This window comes from Corythoichthys intestinalis, chromosome 5 (assembly GCF_030265065.1).
Source record: "Corythoichthys intestinalis isolate RoL2023-P3 chromosome 5, ASM3026506v1, whole genome shotgun sequence".
Classification (NCBI taxonomy): Eukaryota; Metazoa; Chordata; class Actinopteri; order Syngnathiformes; family Syngnathidae; genus Corythoichthys; species Corythoichthys intestinalis.
Window position 1 is genome coordinate 61,375,017 of NC_080399.1, and position 27,123 is coordinate 61,402,139.

At 39.3% G+C, this 27,123-nt stretch overlaps 1 protein-coding gene across 1 annotated transcript in view; it reads right to left on the reverse strand.

Moving 5' to 3' along the window:
• The window catches only part of znf276 (zinc finger protein 276), a 93,649-nt gene that overhangs the window by 36,966 nt on the left and 29,560 nt on the right, over positions 1-27,123 (reverse strand). Inside the window, exons 8-9 of the mRNA XM_057836687.1 lie at positions 18,186-18,261; positions 10,610-10,727 (exon numbers count right to left, since the gene is read on the reverse strand). Of these exons, the coding sequence (XP_057692670.1) occupies positions 10,610-10,727; positions 18,186-18,261 (194 nt within the window). The remainder of the gene's footprint in view (positions 1-10,609; positions 10,728-18,185; positions 18,262-27,123) is intronic.

A 27,123-nucleotide genomic window follows, 5' to 3' on the forward strand; every position in this document is an offset into this window, starting at 1 on the left:
AAAGTGCTAACTATGTCAAGGGGCAGGGGATGTGCTTATCTTGATGACCGAGCTCGTGTGAGCGAGCGACAGTCGACTGGCGGGGTAGATTTGAACAGGAGCAGGAAATTATGGTGGCTGAGAGGTGTCAGGCGAAATGCAAAGTCTCAACACTTTGCAAATAAAAAAAAGCATGAACCCCAATTGCAAACACTTTGCAAAAGAAAAAATGCATGAATGCAAACAGCCACAACACGATCCCCTGTTCCTAAAGCGCGACTGCAAATTGGCAAAAGCACGAACCCTAATTGCCACAACACAACAGCAAATGGTTCGCAGCACAAATGGCTCAGAAGGTGAATGCAAAGACACAGCAGCAAAAATCCCGCAACAGAACAGCAAAATCCCACAACACGACGGCAAGAGGATGACCCGGAAGTACAAAAAAATTCAGATTAAAAAAAAAAAAAAAAAAAAGGACGACATATTGTATATTGCTATAAGTGCTTTGAGACCATCTACGGACAAGAAAAAAAAAAAAAAAAAAAAAGGACGACACATTGTATATTGCTGTATGTGCTTTCTGACCATCTCTACGGACCTCTGTGAAGTTGGCCCCCTCCCCCCCATCAGACATATTTATATAAAAATGATGTCAATCGTTTGTACTGTAAAAGCTTTGTTAGTGCTGCTTTCGTTCTAGAGATATTTACAATTCTTTTTGGGTAAATCTGAGGTCAGCTAGCCCCCCATTTCAATTCTGAATTGTGTCTGTCATTTGTGCTAGTTTGTGCTGCAACGGTTTTGTAGATCAGTATTATGCTTTTATTGAGATATTAATTTTAAGTGGTGACGTCACTCGTAGCTTTTCCTTAGCTTAGCTCCCGTGGCTAATAGAGCATACCAACTCTCTCAATAACAGAGGTGTAACCTAACAACTAACACGAACGTAGCACAAACGAATGGCAGCACTTCAGGACCATTTTGCAGTAAATGAGGGGCTTAGAGTGACATCATCACTCAAAATTAGTATCTAAAGCCCCCCAATTTACTGCGAAACGGACCCGAAGTTGTTTGTGTTATGATCGTGCTTGTTAGGTAGCTAGCTAGGACACCCCTCTGTTATTGAGAGTTGGTATGCTGCATTAGCCGCGGGAGCTAAGCTAAGGAAAAGCTACGAGTGACGTAACCACACGAAATTAATATCTGAATAAAAGCATAATACTGATCTACAAAACCATTGCAGCACAAACGATTGACACAATTGTTAATTGAAATGAGGGGCTAGCTGACCTCAGATTTACCTATATACAGGCATGAAAATGGGTCAGGGGTTTAAAAGGTGAGAAAGGTGTGGAGGAAATATGTTCCGGCGTTCTGCCAAAATGTCCTCTGTCGGCGAAACGTCCTACATGTGGCGAATTTGACCATTTTAATTTTTCACATAAGGCTTATATTCGAGCGGGGTTTAATTAGTTGAAGGAGTTGATTTCAACCACCATTGACTCGCACTAGCTTAGCCACTCCGGACCCCTGAAACTAACAAATAACTGGCAAACTGCACAGAATTTGTTCAAATCAACTCCAACGACTAATTAAACCCCGGCTAACTCAAAGATTAAGCCTAATGTAAAAAATTCTGCTTCCCCTTTTAAATAAAGACCATTGAATATGGCCATTAAAATGTTGTCTATAAAAGTTTTAGAGCAATAAAATAAACAACAAAAATGAATGAAATGAACAAGAATCCTTCAAACTATTTCATAATGGGTCCAAATTATTTTTCGAACAGATCATGTGACGATAGCACCTTAGAGACAGCCGTTTGCATTGCTTAGCCAAAACTACAGCTGAGGAGGCAAGATGGATATTTAGAATTTCTTTAAACCTAAGCTTTCAAAACCTTCAACAACAACTGAGCTTGAACCGAGGATTGAGCACGAGCAGTATCAAAAAGTCCTGGCTTTCGTGTTACCTGTTGTGCTGTAATTCCAAGTGGTGCTTGAATTGGATGCTTATAGCGGTCGACAGTCTTTTTGAGCCAGCGCAAAGTTCGCAGCGCACGGAGATATTTTTGTCATCTTTACTGGACAAAAATGTGACGTAATGGTTGTGTTTCCAGTGTGCAAATGCAGCCGTTTGTAGTATATCTCCTGCCTATTTCATTGCATCCTGGAGGGGAAGCAAGGCTGTGTTGTTTTGGCCGCAAACTCCCAGCGCTCACGGCTCACGCATCATGATATTACACGTGACCCTTTTTTTTCCATCCTTGATTAGAAAATGTGACATGTGATGTCACTCCCATGACTACAGTATTCTTCATTCTACATACATTATGGGGCAATAACAAAATAGTAACGCACAGGCATCAAGGAAATTAATTTTACTCAGATTACTGATTTAGAAAAATGAACGCGTTAGATTGTTCTTTACTGAAAGAAAGTAATCAGATTACAGTTACGCATTACTCACATAACGCGTTACTGACAACACTGCTTTTATATTACCGTTAAATACACAAGCTTGACGTTACCTTAACGGGAGCTATTTTTTCACCGGACGCTCTGGCAGTGTCCAACGCAAGCTGCGACAAACGGCAGTAACTTTGTCATACCGCAAAATATGAAAACGATTCAAACCATTACTCACCAAATTCAATATGCTGGCGAATGCATTCATCTAAAAAAAAAAAATTGGGAGTGAGACCTCACCTCGTCCAGCGAACGTGAATTTGTTCTTAGGACAAGATCATCTGTCGCAATTAGCGATCTTTGACGCTCTTTTTCTCCTCCCCACATACAAACTTGATTCTCTCTCAGCGGCTGTGATTAACCTCAATTAAGTTGCTCTCCTAACTAAGCCTTGCCTATCATTCGTCTTTGTAAGTTTTTAGTAACTTTGTGTATTGAATTTGAAAGGAAAATGTGTGTTTTGTTTTTGGCGAACTTTTTCATGAAGCTAAACTGTTGAAGTGACTCCCACGTGGAAAAATACGATTGTACAACGTTTTAAATGTATTCATTTGGTATATTTCAGTTACTACGATTTGAGAGATCAATAAATTGAAGAATTTATGCCTTGCGTTTGGAGTGTTTCTTTTTGGGTTTGCTGGAATAGCGTCACTTACACTCGCACCATCAAACAGAGGAAGGGGTAAGTGCTGCCGCGCCAAGCCACTTCTGGCTGCATTTTCGACACATGAAAAATAACGAATACGTACTACTGTATGACGGAAATTTTTAGTGGTTTTGTAACCGCCACGTTTTCATAGCATGGTAAACCGTGAAGGTAACCGGCACATGCCTACACCCGAACCCCCCCCACCCCCCACCCCCCTTAAAAGTTTTCTCCTCGGATCTACACGATTCACGTAGGTCATCCTTTTTGACTTCAAAACGGCGAATTTCGCCGAAAGGTGAGAGATTTTCATGCCTGTATATATATAGCAATATAAAAGTGTCGTCCTTTTTTTTTTTTTTTAACTTCCGGTCATCCTTTTGCCGTCGTGTTGTGGGATTTTGCTGTTGAGCTGCGAGCCTTTTGCATGCATTCGGGCTGCGAGCCTTTTGCTGTCGTTCTGCGAGCCATTTGCTGTCGTGTTGTGGCAATTGGGGTTCGTGCTTTTGCCAATTTGCAATCGCGTTTTAGGAATTGGGGGGGAGGAATATTCTGACCAGTATATTTCAACACTATCTTGAATCCATTTTCAGTTGGTAAATAATGTAGACTCTAAGGCCTAAAGCAACATAGGATAACAATGACAAAACAACGCAAATTTAATTTCTGAAAGATTTATTTGTTCCCATGACACACAGTCCACCAGCAAAAACGAGGCGCTGCCAAATAAAGAAGTGTACGGGGGGGGGGGGGGGGGGGGGGGTGGGGGGGAATGTCTCATGTCTGTCAGAAATGTGGCCGATTGACTTGTGGCTCATGCTGTACGCCTTACCCAGTGATGTGTCAGGATTGTATACAGTACACTGTACAGTTTTTTGTTTTGCTCTAAATAAATCTTTCAGAGATTGAAATTCGGTTATTTTGTCTTTGTTATCCTATATTGGTTTAGGCTTAGAGTCTACATTATAAGCCTGCTGGAAATGGATTCAAGATGAAAAAAAAAAAAAGGATTGCTAAAATATAGTTCAATATACTATGAAAGTCAACCTGTTCAGCTACACATCCACATTAGGTCTGTGGCATATTTACTGTAGCTAAATGCTTCATTCCCACATACATACACATTTGCTTTTTTTTTTTTCTTTCTTTCTTTATGTAGAGATAGAAAAACACTCCGGTTTCCTCCCACATTCCTAAGACGTGCATGCTAGGCTGATTGATCATTCCAAATTGTCCGTAGGCGTGAGTACCAACGACCACCATCAACGACCACAATAGATGCGCAAATTAGGATCAGATGATCGCCCTCTGGGCAAAAAAGGTGTATTCATCAACTGATCCCTCCTTGGGTTTTCTAGTGTCTGTTTAATGCTGTTTGATACTTATTGAAGCCACATTTGTGTTACTGCTACTCAATTACTCTATTTTTCTCTGTTGTTGTTGAAGTGCAATTGTTTGTGTTTACTTAATAACTTTAGCATTTAGGCACAGAGGTATAAAGTACGATTTTATTTTTCCTTGAAAAAGACATTTTATTTATTCTGTGTTTCAGTGCGGTATTAAGATTGTGGTCTTTTACTTAAAAGAGGCATGGTCTTTTGCTTTTAGTTGTGATTTCTTAAAAAGTATTATTGAATTTAAGAGTAAACATTTATTGCGTTTAAATGGGTGTACTTGATCTATTAATATCTACTATATTCTCACTGTGTTGAATTAAATTGGTTAAATAAAATTGGGGGGGGGGGGGGGGGGGCGCGGCAGTAATAATATCGCATATAGCAATAATTTATGAGATAATTTATTGCCCACTAAAATTTGTTATCGCGACAGGTCTAAGTGATAGCTCTATATATCAAATTAATTCATTCCAGGACCTTGTTTGTAAGTTGAAATTTTGGATTTTCCCATAAGACTACATCAAAATTCCATTAACTCGTTCCAAAGCCCAAAAACCTACACTAAATCCTTAATAAATACTGCTGTTACTATTGCAAATAGCAATTACAAACAGCAAAACAAATACATAATGAATAAAAATCTGGATAGTAATAATAATAATAATAATAATAATAATACATGTAATAATGTAACAAATCGGGTTCTTATGTGGCGGGTGTATTTTGCGTGGTGTACCTGAACGCACCGCGGGGCTGACGGCAGAGTGAGAGAGAGTGCAATAGAGTTTTTACTTCACTTTTTGTGTTCTGTTGTTGCTGGCAATTGGCGTGTTGTCTTGCACAAGGTCTGAAATAAATGATTAAAATTTGACGAAGCTGGCGATCTCATTGTCGATGGTACCACAATCATAATTGTATCCTTAACTTATAAAGACCGGCGAACGGAGGTCGGAGGAGTATTGTCAAGCAGTTCATGGACGCGCACCCCACGCTCATGTTTTTGCATCATTTCATCTTCATTTCAATGTGAAGTCTCCCCTTTCACCAACTGCTTTAGCATTCCTATGTCGATTTCTCTCACAAGAAAATCCGCCGCGTGTCCATCTTGCAGGAAAACAATTAAATTGCGATGCTGTCATAAATTGTCGTATTTCGAGCATTTTGTCAGATGTAGAAACTAATGGCGAGTCAAATTTTACGTCGGCTGTCAACAAGATTGTGTGTCGTAGCAATCGTATGTCATGGTACCCAGAGGCGTCGCGTCCCATTAGGCAAACCAGGCAATTGCCTAGGGCCCTCAGCCAGCAGGGGCCCCCAGAAGGCCAACAGATTTAGCACACGCAGCTTTACTGCACTGTTGCAGTGACAAGTATAGGGAGTGTTTCAATACCATGGAATCATTTGGCACATTATCTAACGATTCTGTTATCAATTGCAATCAGCATTAACCGTGTCGCGTAGATTATACATGTTTAAGAAAGTCCAATCAGCTATCAATACCACATGATTGTTTAAAGAGTGACTCACCAAGTACTCTCTGGAAAGTCCTTGCACGTCACAGGCCACGTCATTATTTATGTGACTACTTCAAGAAAGGATTTTTCAAAACAGTCTATTAATGGGTCTATCGTATTCCTCGTTGAATACTCTATCAGATAAATATAACATATATGCATCTAAAATAATCAAACAATTTTATTAGCAAATTTAATACTTATTTTGGTCAGTAGTCCACTAATCAGTGGTTTTTACGGAATAATTTGAATTTGGTGGGTCGTAGGGCCAATCTGACTACTGGTTTCACACAAAGGTATATACCTCCGCATCTGATGGTGGTATTTTTGTGTTGCTACTCTTTTTTCTGTTGCTCCAAGTCCAACTGTCTCCCTTACTTGCACACGCTCGAAGGGCCCCATGTTGCTTGTTGCCTGGGGCCCCCGGGGACCCTTGCTACGCCTCTGATGGTACCACTGTACTAGTCCTTCTCAAAAAATTTGCATATTGTGATAAAGTTCATTATTTTCTGTAATGTACTGATAAACATTAGACTTTCATGTATTTTAGATTCATTACACACAACTGAAGTAGTTCAAGCCTTTTATTGTTTTAGTATTGATTTTGGCAAACAAGTAAAAAAAAAAAAAAAAATCCCTATCTCAAAAAATTTGCATATTTTATCCAACCAATACAAAAAAAGTTTTTTAATACAAAAAAAAAAAAGTCAACCTTCAATTAATTATATCAGCTGTGCACTCAATACTTGGTCCTTTTGCAGAAATGACTGCTTCAATGCGGCATGGCATGGAGGCAGTCACCCTGTGGCACTGCTGAGGTGTTATGAGGCCCAGGATGCTTCGATAGCGGCCTTAAGCAAATCCACAGTGTTGGGTCTGGTGTCTCTCAACTTCCTCTTCACAATATCCCACCGATTCTCTATGGGGTTCAGATCAGGAGAGTTGGCAGGCCAATTGAGCACAGTAATGCCATGGTGAGTAAACCATTTACCAGTGGTTTTGAGCAGGTGCCAGGTCGTGCTGAAAAAAAAAATCTTCATCTCCATAAAGCTTTTCAGCAGATGGAAGCATGAGGTGCTCCAAAATCTCCTGATAGCTAGCTGCATTGAACCTGCCCTTGATAAAACACAGTAGACCAACACCAGCAGCTGACATGGCACCCCAGACCATCACTGACTGTGGGTACTTGACACTGGACGTCAGGCATTTTGGCATTTCCTTCTCCCCAGTCTTCCTCTAAACTCTTGACACCTTGATTTCCGAATGACATACAAAATTTGCTTTCACCTGAAAAAAGTACTTTGGACCAATGAGCAACAGTCCAGTGCTGCTCTCTGTAGCCCAAGTCAGGCGCTTCTGCCGCCTTTTCACACACGCCTGTGCACCGTGGCTCTGGATGTTTCTACTCCAGACTCAGTCCACTGTTTCTGCAGGTCCCCCAAGGTCTGGAATCGGCCCTTCTCCACAATCTTTCTCAGGGTGCGGTCACCTCTTCTGGTTGTGCAGCGTTTCCTGCCACACTTTTTCCTTCCCACAGACTTCCCACTGATGTGCCTTGATACAGCACTTTGGGAACAGCCTATTCGCTCAGAAATTTCTTTCTGTGTCTTAGCCTCTTGCTAGAGGGTGTCAATGATGGCCTTCTGGACAGCAGTCAGGTCGGCAGTCTTGCCCATGATTGCGGTTTTGAGTAATGAACCAGGCTGGGAGTTTTTAAAAGCCTCAGGAATCTTTCGCAGGGGTTTTGAGTAAATTTGTTGATTCAGATGGTTAGGTTAGTAGCTTCTTTAGAGTACCTTTTCATGATATGCTAATTTTTTGAGATAGGGATTGAAGGGAAAAGGTACCGTTCTCGCACACACCATATAATTGTTTGCATTAGTCTAACACAGGGGTGTCCAAACTTTTTGCAAAGGGGGCCAGATTTGGTGTGGTAAAAATGTGGAGGGCCGACCTTGGCTGACGTCCTTTATGTAGAACAATATATTTAAGAAAATGTTAGCAAGCCATTCTGTGTGTCACATTTGTTTTTTTTGTGCTGAATCGATTAACTCCAGTATTCGATTAAAGAAAAAAGATTCGAATTAAATTTTGCTGCTTTGAGTATTCGTTTAAGTGATACACTGCCCTCTAGTCTGCCTCATTTCACATGGCTGAATCCAGCTGCACCATGTTAAAACCAACATAAGCCAAGTTTTTGTTTGAGCTTTTTTTTTTTTAATGCATTCGTAATTTAGTTTATTGGTATATTTAGCAGTTTTTTTTTTTTTTGTGGGAATATGTGTCTGAACCATTTGTCAAGAGCATTGTAAAAAAAAAAAAAAAAAGTTAGTGTTTTACAGCATTTAAGCTAGCAGACATTTGCTATGTAAGTTAGCCATTGTTCTTTTGTCAATCCGTATTTATTTTTTATACTGTTTGAGGCTCAGCTGAGGTATTTTAATTTTTCATGTTCCTTATCCGATTACTCGATTATTGAAACTAACTAGTTCATCGATTAATCGACTACTAAAATAATCAATAGCTGCAGCCCTAATTTTTTAAATTAATAATATCAACAATCTCCCAACTAGCCTTTGGGGCGTTCTCTTTCGACTCTTGGGCTCTTGCGAAATACTGCTGTTGTAGGTAATGTAATAATGTAATAATGCTGCTGTAAAATAAACTAGCTTCAAGTTGCTTCAATTTCTCGCTACTTCCCTGTAATCTTTTCGTACATGTCAGCGTGTCTTCTTTGGTAATATCGCCTCTGGTAATATCGCCTAACATTGAACTATTTAAAAACTGCGCACTGTCTCTTTGCAAATGAGGCAGACACAGCTGTTGCGTGTTTTAGTGAAGAAATAGTCCAATTTCCACCTATCCCTGAAGTGTCGGCCGTCGCAGTCAACAGTTTTTGTTGATTGTCACCATTTTAGAAAATTGGGAGTAAAGGGTCACACGGGGTAATGTTGCTTAGAGTGCTGCTGCCTTTTAGTGGGTAAATGAGGAGCAGCATTTAGTGTGTAAGCTACTTCATATGCTGGTAGTAGTACTGCTGACCAATATATTAAGTCTATGCGGGCCAGATGTTAATGATTATTATGACAGAGGCTGGTGGCCGGATGAAATTTGACCGAAGGCCGCATTTGGCCCCCGGGCCGGACTTTGGACATGTCTGGTCTAACACATTCATCTAACTATAGTTTACTGTAGGTAGACTTCACTCCATGCCCTTGGACACAGTAAAGTGAATCACCTTAACGGGGCTCATGAGGGAAAAATGGAAAAATTGTACCGTTTCTCGTAGGGACCGTCTGTTTGCATTCCTCTAACACACGTAATATGATTAATCAGGGAATAGTGTCATTTCTCATATTTACTGTAGGACTGCACTACTCTAACACACCGAACATAAAATAAATAGCACACCATAATTTAATGAAAAGAAGCAGAATAGATACACAACGCCATCTTATCATAGAAGCCCAATGTGTGCGTCACGAGCAAGATTGACGCACCAACTCTTGCAATCACTTCTCCTGGCCACTGCAAGGACGCAGAGCAGGACACGCTGTCCTAAAACAAGTAGCGCCTCGCCCAGCCCGGATAACAAGCTGGTAGCAGGCGCTTGGGACGTCAAGACCAGTGTCGGTCGCTGTGGCATTTACCATTGTCGACGAATAAATTGTCAACCTGTTTTTCGGTGAGCCTTCTTCAAACTTTTGGAACATGGAGTCAGTATAAAGGGTTAACACAGGAGGTGAACGCGCGGAACTTCCGCCTTCCCGGTTGGCGCACGGAAGCGGTAAGCAGCAGAGCACCATTTCCGTTCGGCTGTCGCCGTTTCCATGCGGCTTGGCCGGGGGGGCGAATTCCAATAGTTGGTGACCAGACGTGAGAGCCCAGACGACGGAGGGAGTGGACGAACGGCTGCGCAAGAGTCAACTGAAGCTCTTTTGGGTGCACCTTCAAAAAGCCTAACGGTAAAAAGATGTTTGGTCATAATTTAAGGCGGGTAAAAGTTGACTTGAAGCGACCGTCGACCATTTTGTGTTTTGTCTAACGATAATTGTTGCATTCTTTTGAAGGTTTCTTTTTGGTTTTTCTTGACTTTTTTGCCAAAATCATCAATATTAAAACAATAAAAGGCTTGAACTACTCCAGTTGTGTGTAATGAATCTAAAATATATGAAAGTCTAATATTTAACAGTACATTACAGAAAATAATGAACTTTATCACAATTTGCAAATTTTTTTGAGAAGGACTAGTATATGTCTAAGGTGATTATTGTGTGTCGTCATCTCCTGTTCGTTAAGAGGGGGAAAAAAAAAACGTAAAAAGAGAAAATCGACTTTTTTCTTCTTCAGTGTATATGCTAATTCTGCTTTGCTTCTCTTTAAAATATAAAAGTCCCTCTGGTCAAGTCTTGGGTTGGAACCATTTTTGATTGGGTTTGAATGAGATCACTAAAAATAAACAATTTGTGTTCAAGTCGAGACAAATGACATGTATTTTTATAAACGCAGGAAGACCAGAACCCGGAGTGGAATTATGTCAGGCTTGCAGTGAACATACTTTTGAAAGTAGACCCACTTTTTTCTCGACCTTGTCAAACATACCTGTGTGAATCAGCTTTACGTGTCGCTGCAAGTAACGGTCGATGGTGAAGACCTTGTTGCATCCAGGATGGGGACAGGGTCGCTCTCTCACCTCGTCATGATGCTGTTTTACATGTTTCTGGAGGACAACAAAAAGGTCAAAATTAAGAGTTGTGTAAATACAAAATCCCACAGTTAAGTATTTGCAGGTGCACCTCTGGAATTGTTGTCTTGTAATTGCATTTCACACAATCACTGGGTGCTTTGCCCATTATCACTAAACACCCTCACTCGAGGAAAGCCCACTAGGGTTGTATTTGTTTCCAACAGAAGAGGGGAGGACATTTGACACAGACTTCAGAGCCTGAGGCAGACTATGCGGAACAGTGCATCGAAAGCCCTCATCAAATTTATGTGATCTCCCTGCTGGTGACATTTATACAACTATCCATATGTTCATGAGCACTACTGATACACTGGAAATTATGTGTTTAATTTAAAAGGAGAACCTGAACGCTCGACAAACTCCTCCGTGCCCAGTGCTTTAAGTTTTTAGAGAAACGTTTATTCATTTAGGTTCAATGCCTTATATGCTAAAATTAGATCTCTGTGCTAAAAATGAACATGCAACAACTCCAAAACTTCATTTGAACCTAATCCTAATCCTGTTGGACGTTTTGTTATGGCAGCAATTCCTCATGATTATATTCAACCATAAAAGAGTTTAATAGTTTCATCCATGCTTGAAATCAGTGGTCACCAACCTTTTTATCGCTGTGAGTGGAGGGGGGTTTGTGCAAACCACAACACGAGCGCAAAAGACATACAGGGGTTGGACAAAATAATGAAAACACCTTAAAAAAAATTTTTAAACTAATTTAATACGGTGTAGGCCTTTTGCGGGAATTACAGCCTCAATTCTCCAAGGTATTGATTCATACAACTTGTGAATTGTTTCCAAAAGAATTTTAAGCCATTCTTCAGTGAGGATGCCCTCTAACTCTTTTAGAGACGATGGATGTGGAAATCAACGTCTTAATTGAATCTTTAAAAGTGACCATAAATGTTCAATAATGTTGAGGTCTGAGGACTGTGCCGGCCATAAGAGATGCTCAACTTCATGAAAATGTTCCTCATGCCATTCATTAACAATTATGTTCAATGACTATGATGCCAAAATGTGAACCAAAAGCTAAGCAATGAGGAGTCAGTGATAAGATGGAGCCCAAGGGCATGTTTATCAAACAAATATATATACTAACATTAGCAAAAAGTATGGAATCACCAGTCTCGGACGAGCACTCACTCAGACATTTTATTATGTAGAACGAACTCAGATAAAAAGCTTGAAAAAATAATGAATTAGTACAAAAGTGCAACTCTTTAGCATTCAGAAACACTAAAAGAAATGAATAAAACATTGTGGTGGTCAGTAAATGTTACTTTTATAGAGCAAGTACAGAGAAATAAATATAGAATCACTCCATTCTAAGGAAAAAAATATGGACTCTTGAGAAAAAAACATAAAATTCCAAACACATTTCTAGTATTTATTTGCACCACGTCTGGCTTTTATGACAGCTCGCAGTCTCTGAGGCATGGACTTGATGAGTCTTCATCAATTTGGTGCCAACTCTCTTTGATTGCAGTTGCCAGATCGTCCTAGCAGGTCGGAGCCTTGCTGTGGACCTTTTTTTTTTTCAATTTCCACCACAGGTTTTCAATTGGGTTGAGATCTGGTTTTATGGGTCTTTCTCTTGTAAATCTCACTGGAACAGCACCAAACAAAATTTCCAGCATAATCACCTTGTCCAATGCAGATTCTTGACTCATCACTGAAAATAACCTTCATCCAGTCATTCACAGTCCATGATTGCCTCTCCTTAGCCCACTGCAGGCTTGTTCTTTTCTGTTTAAGTGTCAATTGTGAGTTCCTTTTAGCTTTCCTGTATGAAAATCCCATTTCCTTTAGGCCATTTTGCACTGTTCTGCCACATACCTTGAGTCCAGCTTCCTCCTATTTCTTCTTCATTTGTCTTGTTGTACATTTTCTGTTTTCAAGACATATGCCCTTTAGTTGTTTGTCATGACGTTTGGATGTTTACCAGTATGCTTAAGTTTAACAACCTTGCCATGCTGTTTGTACTTGGTCAGATTTCTGATACAGCTGACTGAACAGCCCACATCTTTGGCAACCATACGTGTAGCGTTACCTTCTTTGAGAAGTTTGATAATCCTCTTCTTGGTCTCAAGAGACATCTCTCTTTTTGGTGTCATGATTCTTGTGAATCCCCTTGGTCCAGCAGCCCTTCAAGGTGTGATAGCTGCACCATTTTTAACTGCTGACTAGTGAGCAGATCTAATCTGAGGCAGGGGCCCAATTAAGGAAAGGAAAGAAGGAGTCTGTATTTTCTACTCAAAATGGAGTGATTCTATATTTCCCTGCACTCCCTCGATAAAAGTAACATCTACTGACCCCCACAATGTTTTTATTCATCTCTTTTATTGTTTCTGAATGCTAAAGAGTTGCACTTTTTAACTAATTCATTATTTTTTCGCTTTTTATCGGAGTTTGTTCTATATAATAAAATGAGTGCGTGCTCATTCGAGACTGGTGATTCCATACTTTTTGCTAGGGGTTGTGTGTATTAAAAAATAAAAATTGGTGAGAAGTGGTGGCTCTGCAGATCTCTTGTCTGAGGTGGGAGGCCGAGAAGGCTTGTTATTTCTGTGATGAAGATAAGAAATAAGTAGTGATGTAACAAGGTGCGCTGAGCCTTCGGAGCGCGTGTCAAGTAATGAAGGGACGTTTCCGTGAAGTGTGTGCCGAGGCTGGCTTTATTCAGGGGAGATTCCAAAAACGATGACATCCGAAGCCTCGCTGCCCAGCTGTACCACTTGATTGCTTCAGGGAGTGCTTTAGATTTTTGCCGCGCGGTTTGACAGCCCGCTGCAGTATACATTCAAAATGTGGGTGTTTGAAGGAGAGTTGCAATCAGGTGAGAGTTGGATAGTTTGGAGGGTGAAAGGTGTAGGAATGAGGTGAGAAGGAGTAGTACAGTCGTTAATAGGACGGAGCCAACAAGAGGACTTCCTCTGTGTGGAAAAAAATGAATAAATGAAAATCCCCACTATCCTGTTCCTGCAGCTACATCAATGACCAATTTACACAAGCATTATCTGTGCCCTTTTACTGGTTACAAAAGCACACTTACTGTCCTCCTCCTCATTATGCTCATGCTATGATAATAATATTTGGGGAAATATTTTCCCACACACACTGTATTGAAAGAAAATAGTCTGTTTCACTTCATGAGTTATGTACTGTATGTATGTGGCCACTCCTCTAACTGGACCCAAACATTCATACGTTTATATGTATAATTTGTTATACGTTGATTTTTGGAGAGCTGCTTGGCACTGCTGACTTACAGGAGAAATCGCCAAATCATATTTTTATGACTGTGAGGTACCGTTTGTGTGTGTATGTGTGCGTTTTTTGTTTTGTATGTATAATAGGTCAATTTTGTTTTATTATTTTCTTTTTGATTTAGGGGGCACCGTCCCCTCATACATTATGGTCACACAGGTTATGAGTTTGATCCCATTGCTGAAGATGTATGCCAAATTTAACATCTGTGACTGGAAAACAATGAAAAGGATGTTGAAGAAAAAAATATATAGGGCGGAAAACAATAAGGTGACAGGAAGTTCCGCTCCGAGACCCCCAATTTGGCCAAATTGTCCGATATGCATGTGTGATACATGTGTATGTATATGCATGTGTGATCATTGGAAAGCTTAAAATCTCAATTTTCTGGGGAAAGAAAAATTTTGAACAGGAGGGCATTTAAAAAAAAAATACAAATTTTTAAACAGCGAAACCCTATCTGTAGGTGAGAGCACGCGAGAGCAGAATTAAAGACGCCATGACTTTAACGAGATATTATTGTGTAATTACCTTGTTTCAATCCCAAAACTCCATGTAGCATGTATCACCGAGTGTCAAGACACAGCTGTGAATGGCCACAGCTGGATTTTTGAGGGATTTTATGGTTGAAACATGGTAACATAACAAGGGTCGCAATGCAGAAATCACAGACATCAAGGAGTGGTCGAGATTTTCTTTTTCATATATTTACCCTTTTAAATGTTTTTTTTCCCCCAAATTTTTCTTTGTTTGGATCAATTAAATTATAATCCAACATATCTAACATATCGGAGAAAATGCAACAGTAACAAAAAAAAAAATTACAGTTAAGCGATAGTTAAGAGGTAGATATCCGCGACCGTTTTACAGACACAATTTTTTTCATGGTGACGTCAATTGTTTACAAGTTTAAAATATGCGAGTGAATAATTTTTTTTTTTAAACAAAATATTACACATCAAATAATGATTCTAAGCTAAAAATGACAGAAATTTTGAATAATAAATATAATTGCCTTCGTTTTATAGCTGGGTTGAAACAAAAGCAGTTGCGCGACGTCTGTAAACAGGGTTTTCCAGGGTAACACGGACAAATTAAAAATAGTTCAGGGGCTTAATGTGCCATGAATCTGCTATGGCAGCATATAGAAATATTGTTCTATCAAACACAACAGTTCTTTTGGCTTATAATACCGCAGTTTCTTTTAAAGAGGAATGCAAGAGCAGAAACTGCTTTTTCAGTCTTGTGTTTTCCGCCATATACATAAGTGATAATCTATGTGCATTGAGGATTTGGTCAGACAATATTTTGCAAAATAATTCCTTCCCAACAGACACACACACATAAAAATCCACAGATCACTCATGGTGGTGGTAGACAACTGACTGTGAATATACACTTAGCAAGTAGGTGGTACCGTGCACACATGAAGCTCTGAGAAATGAACCCTTTCTCGAATCATTTGGCTCAAGTGGTTCAAGGCCTCATGAGGGTTCATCTCACCATCACTAGCAATAAGTCACAAAGTTAGTCAAATAGAGTGGCCTGTACTTTACCATGTGTGGTTTGGTGAAGCTCTGGCGTCGAATGATGTGCAGACCGATCTCTTATAGTGGCAGGCAGCTGATTGCTGAGTGGAGGGGAGGCAGGTAAGGAGATTGGTGACAGGTGTGTTTCCATTATCTTGTCCAAACCCTGCATTTGCAGCTATTTATAATACTATATTCCCCAGCACTCACTCATTTTATTTTTTCAGGAAAGCTGTAAAAACGGCTATAATTGGAATGGCTCACTCATCTTCACCTCCTCCTGACTCTGCTCTGCAGACCTGTCATCAATCTCCACACCTGCCTCCACTCCGCAATCAACTGCCTGCCACTCTAACTCTGCACCGGTCCCCCATCCTCCCCCGAGGCAGTGCACAAAATTAGGAGTGATCTAACATCAATAATGGCAGCCAGCAACGGCGTGAGGATTTATGGTCGCATTTTAAAACTAAACCTGACCAAAAGAAGAACACATTGCACAGCTGTCCCCGTGGAACAAAACTGTGAAAACTGTGTCCGCAATAATACTGCGAATCTGAAGCGCCACCTCAAAGTCGACACGCTGATATTTATGCAAAGGTAAGTTGTTACAAGTCATTTTTAAGATATCATAGACCTATAGTTTTGAAGGAATTCGCCCCCCCTCCGGCCAAGCCGCGGAACAAGTGACAGCCTAACGAAATGGGTGTTCCGCTGGCACTGCTCCCGCAGGTCGGCCGGAAGGGCCAAATTCCGCGCGTTCACTCAGGTGTTAACCCTTTGTACTGACTCCATGTTCCAAAAGTTTGAAGAAGGCTCACCCAAAACAGGTTGACAATTTATTCGTCGACAATGGTCAAAAACAAGGCAAAAACAGACGATGGAGAGACCCTGCTGAATCCAGGGACGGCAAAACATGGCTACATAGAAATGTTTCCGAGCAGCGACCATGTTATCTAAATTCCTTCGTGGCTGGGACGTGGTTGCCGTGGCGACAGACGCAGGTCTTGACGTCTGAGGCGCCCGCACTATCAACTTGTTATCCTGGTTGGGCGAGGGTGCTTTCCGATGCTACTTGTTTTAGGACAGAGCGCCCTGCTCTTTGTCCTGGAGTGCCCGGGAGAACTGATTGCAAGAGTTTGTGCGTCAATCTTGGTCATGACCCGTTGGGCTTCTGTGATAAGATGGCGTTGTGTATCTTTTATGCCCTCTATTCTGCTTCTTTTCATTAAACTATGGTGTAAGTGCTATTTATTTTATATTACGTGTGTTAGGTAATACAAACAGTCCTACAGTAAATATGAGAAATGGTACTATTCCCTCATTGATTATATTATGTGTGTTAGAGTAATGCAAACAGTTATATGGTGTGTGCGAGAAAGGTAACTATTCCCTTCATTTAATACAGCAAATGGTCCATCATCATTTTAACATGTATTTTCCACATTTTCGGTGAAAAATGGAGCAACGAGTTTAGGCTAATATTTTAGTTAATTTGTGCTGCTCTTATTAATAAGCCTTTGAAAGCAAACAAGCTGCTGTGCAGCCTGCTAACATCAAGTTATGGGAAGAACATTTGGCTATATCTGATGACACAGCACACGTTTTAACCTGTATTTGGACTGTCTAATACATAGTGTAAAGATGTGTTGCTGTTCCTCATAGGTTTAAAATGACTTCTACGGTTCATGTTAGCTTTTTTAATGCCCCGAAAACACTCGCGCACTTCATACTCCATATCATAAAACAGCAACCTAGATGTACTACGTTAGATCCCCCCAAGCCCCATTGGCTGCGTGAGCCCAGGGTGATCATGGGACACATAGTCCATATACTACAGTATACAGTATAAGGTTGTACTTTGGATAATCATAACAGACTGTAACGGAGCCCATTTTTCCATCTTGATTGATGGTTAACTCGTTCACTTGCATTGACAGTACCAGACGTCCAAACGTGGGACATCCTTCTGCTGTGAAGTTGTCAGTTTGTAGGTTGGCCGCAAATATTAGCATTCTTTGCCAGCCCTCCCATTTTTAATGAATTTGACGTCTAGCGTCGTCAATGGCAGCCAATGAACTTATATAAAACACTAAAGCTTTTGCCACAGTGTCCAAATACAACGGAGACTCTTTGAAACAATGTGCCAGAGAAAATGCGCTTGCTCTTTGGATTGGGCGTACTGGGCTACCAGCTTCCACAGTTGAGTTACTGCAGTGCAATTCATTTTGGACTTGTTTGGACTGAGTGGGCTAGGAGGTGGTTATTAGTACTGTGTTGTTTTACAGTTATCATGGTTTGGCCTATTTATATTACTGCAGTCATTGTGTAGATTTCACCAAAATGAAGCTAGTGTTGTAAAAATAAGTGTTTACTTGACTTTCAATGTTCATTCGAAATTGTTAGAAACCTTAATTTTTTTTTACTCAAACCTTGTTTATCCGTCAACCAATACTAATCTATAAATTTTTGAGTTTTCGTCAACTAAAACTTGTTCGAATATTCGTCGACTAAAACTAGACTAAATCCAACACATTTTGAAATGACTAAAATATGACAAAGACTAATAAGTATTTCCATCCAAAAGACTAATACTAAGACTAAAATTAAAAGGGCTACCAAAAACAACACTGGGTCTCACCTTTAAACCACCAGGAGCACTATAGACAGCTGTGCAGCCCAGATAAAGACACTTGTAGATGTTGGGCAGCTCCTCCCTGCATACAGAATGCAAAATTTTAGTTTGAACCACTACCACTGTAAAAACATAGTGTATAGTTTGCCATTGCACCGTTTCACAAACACTTTTTGTAGTAGGGTCAGGGACGCCCTCTTTGGAATTGAAATCGTTTTTTTGTTGTTGTTTTTTTTAAATACAATAAGGCAGAAATATCCCCATTTTAAAAGACGATTTGCAACGCGAAAAGTTTAAAATGGCAGATCGCCCTCCACCGATTAGCCAATTACGGGGTCAGTTCTTTGTCTTCGTCCCGGTTGCCACAGCTCTGTAGGCTACATACTGTGAACTACGGTTGGTACAACTCTTACAGTATGAATTAACTACAGTGAGGAAAATAAGTATTTGAACAACCTGCAGTTTTGCAAGTTCTCCCACTTAGAAATGATGGGCGGGTTTGAAATTTTCATGGTAGATGCTTGTCCACTGTTAGAGACAATCTTAAGAAAAAAACAATCCAGAAATCACAGTGTATAATTTCTTAACAATTTATTTGTATTATACTGCTGAAAATAAGTATTTGTACACCTGTCTATTAGCCAGAATTGTGAGCCTCACCTATCAAGTCCAACTCCACTCCACAGTGGAGGTGGATTTTTTGAGTCTGACTTTTTGACCCGTTTGAGGCTCCAATTACTAACATTGTCAAAACAATAGAAAGAATTGTTGAGTTCTGGAAGGCTGGGTTACGGTGCAATTGCCAAGCAGCTTTGTGATATAAGATCCACCGTTGGAGCAATTATACATTAGTGTCAATCTCCCTCAGACTGGGGATCCATGCAAGACCTGCCTCAAAGGGTCTCAATGATCCTAAGAATTGTGAGGAATCAGCTAAGAACTACACAAGAGGAGCTGGTCAATGACCTGAAAGGAGATGGGACCACAATTTCAAATATTACTTTGGTCATACGCCAATGTGTCATGAATTGTCATTTTACACTGATTTCTTTATTTATTTATTTTTTCTCACATTGGACAAGCAGCTACCTACTCTGAAAATTTCAAACCCTCCAAACATTCCTGAGTCAAAAAACTTAGGGTGTCGCAGGGTGTTCAAATACTTGTTTTCCTCAGTAGTTCATCGGAAATAGTTAGGAATCTGAAATGAGTCATTACAAAATTAGAACCAAAACAAGGATATGTATTGGAGATGCCTTCCATCAGTGGAGACTCGTGAAAAGGAAGAAAACTTTGACAGATGCTAAAGTTGCATCACTTCAACAGGTGATGTACTTTTGAGTTTTCCTAGATTATTTTCATCGGGGTTTGTATAGTTTGTACATTTTTTAATGGCCAAATTTAAGCACTTTTAAAGGACCGATTTTCCAGTTTTTCCAGTACCTTTATAGGTTATCTCATTTTTAAATTTACTGTATTTACTTATTTATTAACAATGAGGCAGAAATCAGGCATGGTGCCCTTTCACAAGTAAGCAAAATGTTCTACAACTCCCGGGTGTTGGAGAAATGTAGTTTGAAAGTTGCAAGTGATAAACATTTAAGTTATTTTGAAAACATATCCTGTTATTTCTTTAGAGGACTTTTTTTCCAACTCAAGTGTGCTGTGCCGCACAGTGGACATCTGTGGTAACGTGGTGGAGTAGGACAAATGTATGACTTGTGATACCATATGAAAAAACGGGCGTCATAAACCTAATACAATACTTGGGCACAAGCGAGCGAGCAAATTTGATTTTTTTTTCAACACTATCATAAAAAGTCGGAAATAGAGCTTTAAATTATATATGATAAAACCCACAATGTAAATTTCTGTTAAAAAACTTTTTTTGTTGTTTTTCTGCCATCAGTATTCAAAATCAAAATTAGGACATCCCTCGTTGATAGTCAATTCAACTCTGCTCATGCTCAACAACTTTAATCTCTTCTTCACCTCTTCCAACAATCTGCTGCTCTACTTTGTCTTGACAAAAATGGGGAAATATCACTGTGACAGTTATGTAATTAGTTTTTTTCAACTGGTAGGTTGTGACCTAAAAGTGGTTAATGTTGCCCAGGTGGGTTAACTAGCTTACCTTTCTCATTCCTCTTTGCTTATTTATCCTTGCTGCGAGCAAACAACTCTCTAATATCCAATTCATTCATTCATTCATTCATTCAATTTATACAAATTGATTCTATTCATTTTGGTCATATAAACAAATAGCGTCAGTATTGATAAAATTCAAATACCGCATATCAACAAAATATTAGACAAAGCTCTTGAGTGAGAGAGAGCCTCTCACGCAAATCGCATTTAATTGTCAATGTATTCATAGCCAGTTAGCTAAAAGATGGCAGCTAATCTGCTGCTTCAATATGCGAACAGAGTAGTTTTACTGATAGTAAAGTTGAACCATTTAAATTCACAATTCATGGGGAAAAAAGCGACCATACAAACATCAACACAGAGGTAAAAACCAACAACAACAATGAGCAGTTTATCTGGCACTAACCTGTAACAGGGTCCCCCCAGGATTGATGAATCTAAATTCAAGACTTTTAAGACCTTTTTTAATGCCATTTCAACTGAAAATTAATACTTTTCTCGCACCCATTATTTAGATCATATTGTATCATATTAAATAAATAAAGCACTGAACATCAAATTTAACCTCAATTACTAAGTGTGTTTGACAAAAGAATGCACATATATTGAAGATACAATTAAAACACATTATAAAGTGTCATAATTTTTTTAAACACACACACGCACACAATAATTATGGACAAAAAGAGGAGGAGGACAGGACTCAGACCAGCCATCTTCTGTAACAGGCTAGCCGCTAGTGCACCTGCCAAGACCCCAGTGAACATGGCTAACTCTCGAGCTAAAACGGCAAAATTCACATTCATTCGAAAGGCAAACCGAAATGTTTAAGCAGGTCCACTGCCTTCGCATGACCCATAAACTGCAACCTAAAGTATCTGGATGTAACTTGAGCCCCTATCGCATACTCCAAAACAACGGGAATATCGCGAGACTTAACCGTGCAGCAGTTGTGTGTGAAAACAATTTCCCGTGTCGACTGACATGGGAAGCAGTGTGCGTGAAAGAAGGCGTTAAATTCCCGGGTCACAGCAGATTGCTGATGACTTAAATATCATAGCGGCGGCCGATGTAACTTCCTCCCTCTTCGCAGTAAGAGGAAAAGCGGTAAACAAACATTGCAATTATAAACATAGCAAGCTGGAAACAGCTAAATTATGGTAAACTGAAAACACGACCAAAATTAAAATGTCAATTATTACGTCGGGCCGGGCCAGGGTTCTTTCTCGCTAACTTTTTGAAATAACTACTGTATATATTAACGATGTATGAATGATCAACTATAAGGAATAGTTGTTATAAAATAAATAATTTAGATTTAAAAAAAAAAAGGCACTGTATGGTCATTGCAGAGCCAGAGCGGTCCTATTCGCCCTTTTTAATCTTCCCCTCTGCGAGTCCGCAAAACCGCATCTGTTTATTTATATTTAACAAACTTTTCCAGCGTTATTTCGTTGTGTAAATACATTTATAATGATCATAAAAATATGTAGTCTATTTAAACATTAAGAAAATGTGCATTTTTTTTTGCCAACTGAGAATTCGTTATAAAAGACAGGCTTTTATGCAGACATCGTCACAAATGTTATCACACAAAACGCGGGTCGGGCTGTAATACCAGTTCGGGTCGGGCTGGACTTTTTAGGCCCAATTTTACCTCTATCTTGATGTCTTGATGAGCTTAAATTGGCTGCAGTTACAAAGTCGGGAATGCTCCCTCCAGAAAACAACCACGATCTGAGCAACATTATGTTTAACAAACTTTTCCAGCGTTATTTCATTGTGTAAATGCATGTATAATGGTCATAGAAATATGTAGACTATTTAAACATTAAGAAAATGTGCGGGGTTTTTTTCTGCCAACTGAAAATTTGTTACAAAAGACAGTTAAGACATCGGGAACGCTCCCTCTGGAACAAAACGCAATATGACCAACATTGTGACAGCCGATGCCGACCAAAAATGACGTAATATTCGAAACAGATCACCAATGGACTCATTTGAAGTATATGAATGGTGGTCTGTTTTGGTGTTCAGAATCTACAATACTTCTGCCTGCAGGGTTTTTGTTCCACCGACAAACGAACGCGTTCCCGATGCAGAGGTGGATGGATTCTCCGTTTTGCCGGTTGTGGTGGTTTGGCACGCACGAGTTGCATTTCGATTTGTATTGCAGTGCATCGTAAAAATTCTATGCGTAATCTTAGATATGGATTTAAAAAAAACAAAAAAAAACAAAAAAAAAAACTTCGTCACGGATATAATTTAGGTTGCACTGAGATGTTCTTGAAAATTAAGACCACGGTGAAAAAAATCCAGACTTACAACAGCTAATGTAATACTTTTAATACCTTTAGTAATGGAAAACTAAATTCAATGCTTTTTTAATACTTTTAATAACCCGCGGGTACCCTGTGTAAAAGAGGCGGGAAGATGTAATTGGCATTGTCGGCTGTATGATTGGCACACGCACCGTAATATTGATGCCGCATTTAAGTATTGTTGGAGTAATCGAAAAAAGGATTCTGTATTTCAAGTTGAATGAATGAATGAATGCAACTTTATTTCGAGCATACACAAGGAAGAAAAATACAGTATACCTCACAATAATTATTTGTGCTCGAAAGGGAGTGGGAAGAAGAAAAACTTATTTCATCCAACCCCTGATCTCATCGTCCAACAGTCTTATTTCGTGGGATACTCCTGTCCTTTGACTTTAAGTTCACACAATGGACAGAGAGGAAAAAGGACAAAAACAACAACAACAAAAAACAAGCAAACAAAAACAACCAAACCAATAGACAACCAACTGGACCAACACAGTTGGCTGATTACTAATAATTGTTTGATTATATGCACATCAATTCTACAAGAATAGCAACATAATTTGTCAATAAATGTCATTATATTGTGACCAGACCATTTCTTTATACAATTTAAATTTTGGGATATTTTGACAGTTCTTGAAGTGTTTTTGTCTAAATTGTTCCACAGTTTTACTCCACATACTGAGACACAAAAACCTTTGAGAGTTGTTCGAAATCTGGGTAAAATGAAATCTCCAGAACCTCGCAGACTATGCGTACTCTCCTGAATCTTAAAAAGCTTTTGTGTATGAGATGGCAGTAATTGCTTTAAACAACATTGTAGATGTATATTATTTGACAAGAGCTTCCATTTTAAGTAGTATAGATGGTGTGATCAAAAAATCCAACTTTATGTATAATCCGTACCACTCGTTTCTGCAATGCAACTAATGGATTAATGGTAGATTTATAACTGTTCCCCCACACTTCAAGACATTATGTAAGATATGGGAGCACCAGGGAACAGTATAAGGTGCAGAGTACACTAGCATCAAGGTATAATTCAACTTATTTATTAGTGAGAGGCTTTTAGAGATTTTGGTTTTAATGTGTCTGATGTGGGCTTTCAAGAGATAATTTACCATAATAACTCCTAAAAATTTCATTTCGTGCACATTAACGATTGGGATTCTATCATCATTATCCGTAATTCTGAGTTACATTTAAGATTACTAAACATCATTACTTTTGTCTTAAGTTAAATGATAATTTATTAATATCCATCCACTCCTTCTATTGACTGAATTCCTCATTGGCAATAGTTACCAGTTCATTTTGCTTTTCACTACTATAGAATATGTTGGTGTCATCTGCAAAAAGTATAAATTTCAGAAGTTGAGATACATTATATATGTCATTAATATAAATCTTAAATAATTTTGGTCCCAAAACAGACCCCTGAGGGACCCCATGAGGTAATGAGGTATTTCTATGACCATTTCCTGATTGTTACATATTGTACCCTACCTGTTAGATAATTTCTCATCCAACCCCCCTAACATCGTACAGTTGTCTTCTTGCATCAGTGATTGCCATTGAGGTGGTTATCTTTGCTCTAAAACCATACTGGCCCTGATAAATTACGCTGTGTTTATCAAGAAACTTATTAAATCAGGAGGTAAATAGTGGTAATTGGGATATTGGTCTGTAATTTGCATAGCTATGTTTACTGCGATTTTTGTGTATTGGAATTAATTTAGCAATTTTCACTTTATTTGGGAATCGACCCGATCGAAATGATAAAGTACAGACTGATTGGTCGTGCCCTGCCACTGCTGTCATTTGTGGATCGGCAAGTGTAATTACATGAAGTTCGAATTTATTCTATGTAAGCTTTGTTAAGTTCATATGACAATTTATGGCCACTCTGGTGAGCAAAATAAAAATAACCAATAAAGCATCAAATTTGCCCAGCAGAAAATGCAGTTCTGAAGGTGTTAAGCAGTTACTCATAACGTTACTCATTATTTCTTTTTATTAAGGGGCAGTTTACACGGCAACTCTGCGACACAAAGACGCAATGACTGAGTAGTGGACTCGCCTCGCGTGCATATGGTGTCGGCGAAGACGAAAAATTCTGAATCCTGCCTCCAAAGTGGAAGAATCCGATTGCGGGGGGTTGAGGGGGGCTTCCTCGGCATGCATATCAAAGGCTTCTGCGGCGCGAGACCGCGCCGTTAACGTCAGCACTCATACACGTCACATTGGGCGTGCGCAGCGGTGCTACTAAACATTAAAAACAGCAAATATGGCGGAATGTCGGCTTTAATTTACTGTTTTAATAATATTTTTAAATTAAATATATTGAATGTTTCAATTTTTGTGCCTTTCTGAACAAAAGAAAAATGACATTGCTTCGAGTGGATGGGCATATTTTTTTTCCCGGGCTGAGGGAGCTTGGTGGGGTCAGAGTGCATCATTCTCTGTTGCCCTGTAAATCTGCAATGCCCCCTTGGGCCTGGCATGAATACTACACCGTTTTCATGCGGAATTGCGACATTGTTCAAATGGAGACGCAAATGCAAATTTGAAATTTTTCGTATTCTCGGAGAGTCACCATGTAAACGGCCCCTAAATGTTTTTACTTGACTTGCGTACATTTTTGGGATGACGACTTTGCCCTTTATTTATTTGGAAGTAACACTACTCTAATCGGAGTAACATTTTTGGCTACTCTACCTAACTCTGAGTATGAATATTTTTTCACACATTTATGGAAGAGAGCAGGGTCCAGTCACTTGTGCATCGAAGGGTTAAATTACTCCACATCTTTCTCTCTGACCTGTCTAGTGTGTTCTTTAGACTTCAAGTTGCTTTTTCTTCATCTTTTCCTTTGTTTGCTCCTCAATATTCTCTGACCAAACCACCAAGACCATCACTGAATAGCTGGATTCGTACAGTATTATACACAGGTTTATTCCAAGTAGTCATTATGTCAGCATTCAATCATTCAGATATGAGGCAACTTCTGAAAGCAATTGGATGCTTTCAGAGAAGAAAAACACAATAAAATATGTATATGGCGAAAAACACAGACGACTGAAAAAGCAGTTTCTGCTCCTGCACTACTCTTTAAAAGAAACTGCTGTATTTTAAGCCAAAACAACTGTAGCGTTTGACAGAACAATATGTCTATATGCTGCCATAGCAGATTCATGGCGCATTAAGTACCCAAACTATTGTTAATTTGTCCGTTTTACCCCAGAAACCCCCGTTTACAGACGTTACGCAACCGCTTTTGTTTAAACCCAGCCATAAAAAGAAGGTAATTATAATTATTGTTCAAAATGTTTGTCATTTTTATCTTAGAATCATTAATTGATGTCTAAATTTTAGTTAGGAAAAAAAAAAAAAAAAATTATTCACTCGCATATTTCAAACTTAAACGAATTACGTCACAATGAATAATTTGGCGACTGTAAAAAAGTCACGGATATCTACCTCATAACTCGTGCTTAATTGTATTTTTTTTTGTTACTGTCGCATTTTCCCCGATATGTTAGATGATAAATAATTGATCCAAACAAAATTTTTTTGAAAAATAACATTTAAAAGGGTAACTATATGAAAAAGAAAATCTCAACCACTCCTTGTTGCCTGCGGTTTCTGCATCGCGACCCTTGTTATATCACCATGTTTCACCCATAAAATAAAAAAAAATCTGGCTGTGGCCATTCACAGCTGTGTCTTGACCAGAGGTTGCGCTAGACTTTTTCGTTGTCTGTCATTTTGACTGACAGGGTCATAAAAATCCGGTCATAATCTATTTTTATCCGTCACTTAAATTTTTAAAATGTTGATAATGACACATTCAATAGTATTTAGTTTTCATTCATCTTTAATTAATATTCTGTCCGAACAAGCTTAACAGAGAATCCACACCGCGCCATCACACATCAATCAGCTGTGCGTTATTAGCGCCTAGCTTGTCTTGAACACGGCTTTTTAGGAAGGGTCGGACTTGACAAGTCATAAAAAAAAATTTAAAAAAAAAAAAAAAAAAAAAAAGGGGGTTTGAAGATAAGCATGAGAATGATCGGTTTTCTCTCTGCTCCATATAAGCAATATTTCAACATTGCTTACACGGCCGAGAGTCGGGGCAAACTACTCGTATGTGTGTGTGACATGCACGAACAGTGCGTGCATGCTATCGATCCATATACTTTGAATATAAACCTGTACAGGGATTATTTATACCTGTTATTTGTGTCCTCTTTTTAATAAGCAAAATATGTTATCCCTGGAATGACGGATGACAGCCAGCATGTGTGATTGTATGGTCATTTGTTCTGATGCTTCTGCGCATGGGGGTCGTCTTGCTCAGCGCATGTCGGACTGCGAATTAGTGCGCATGTGTAATACTTGAATGGTCTCAATGGACAAAGGCAGTCTGAACGGGCACGCCAAAAAACCAGATATGACAAAAAATC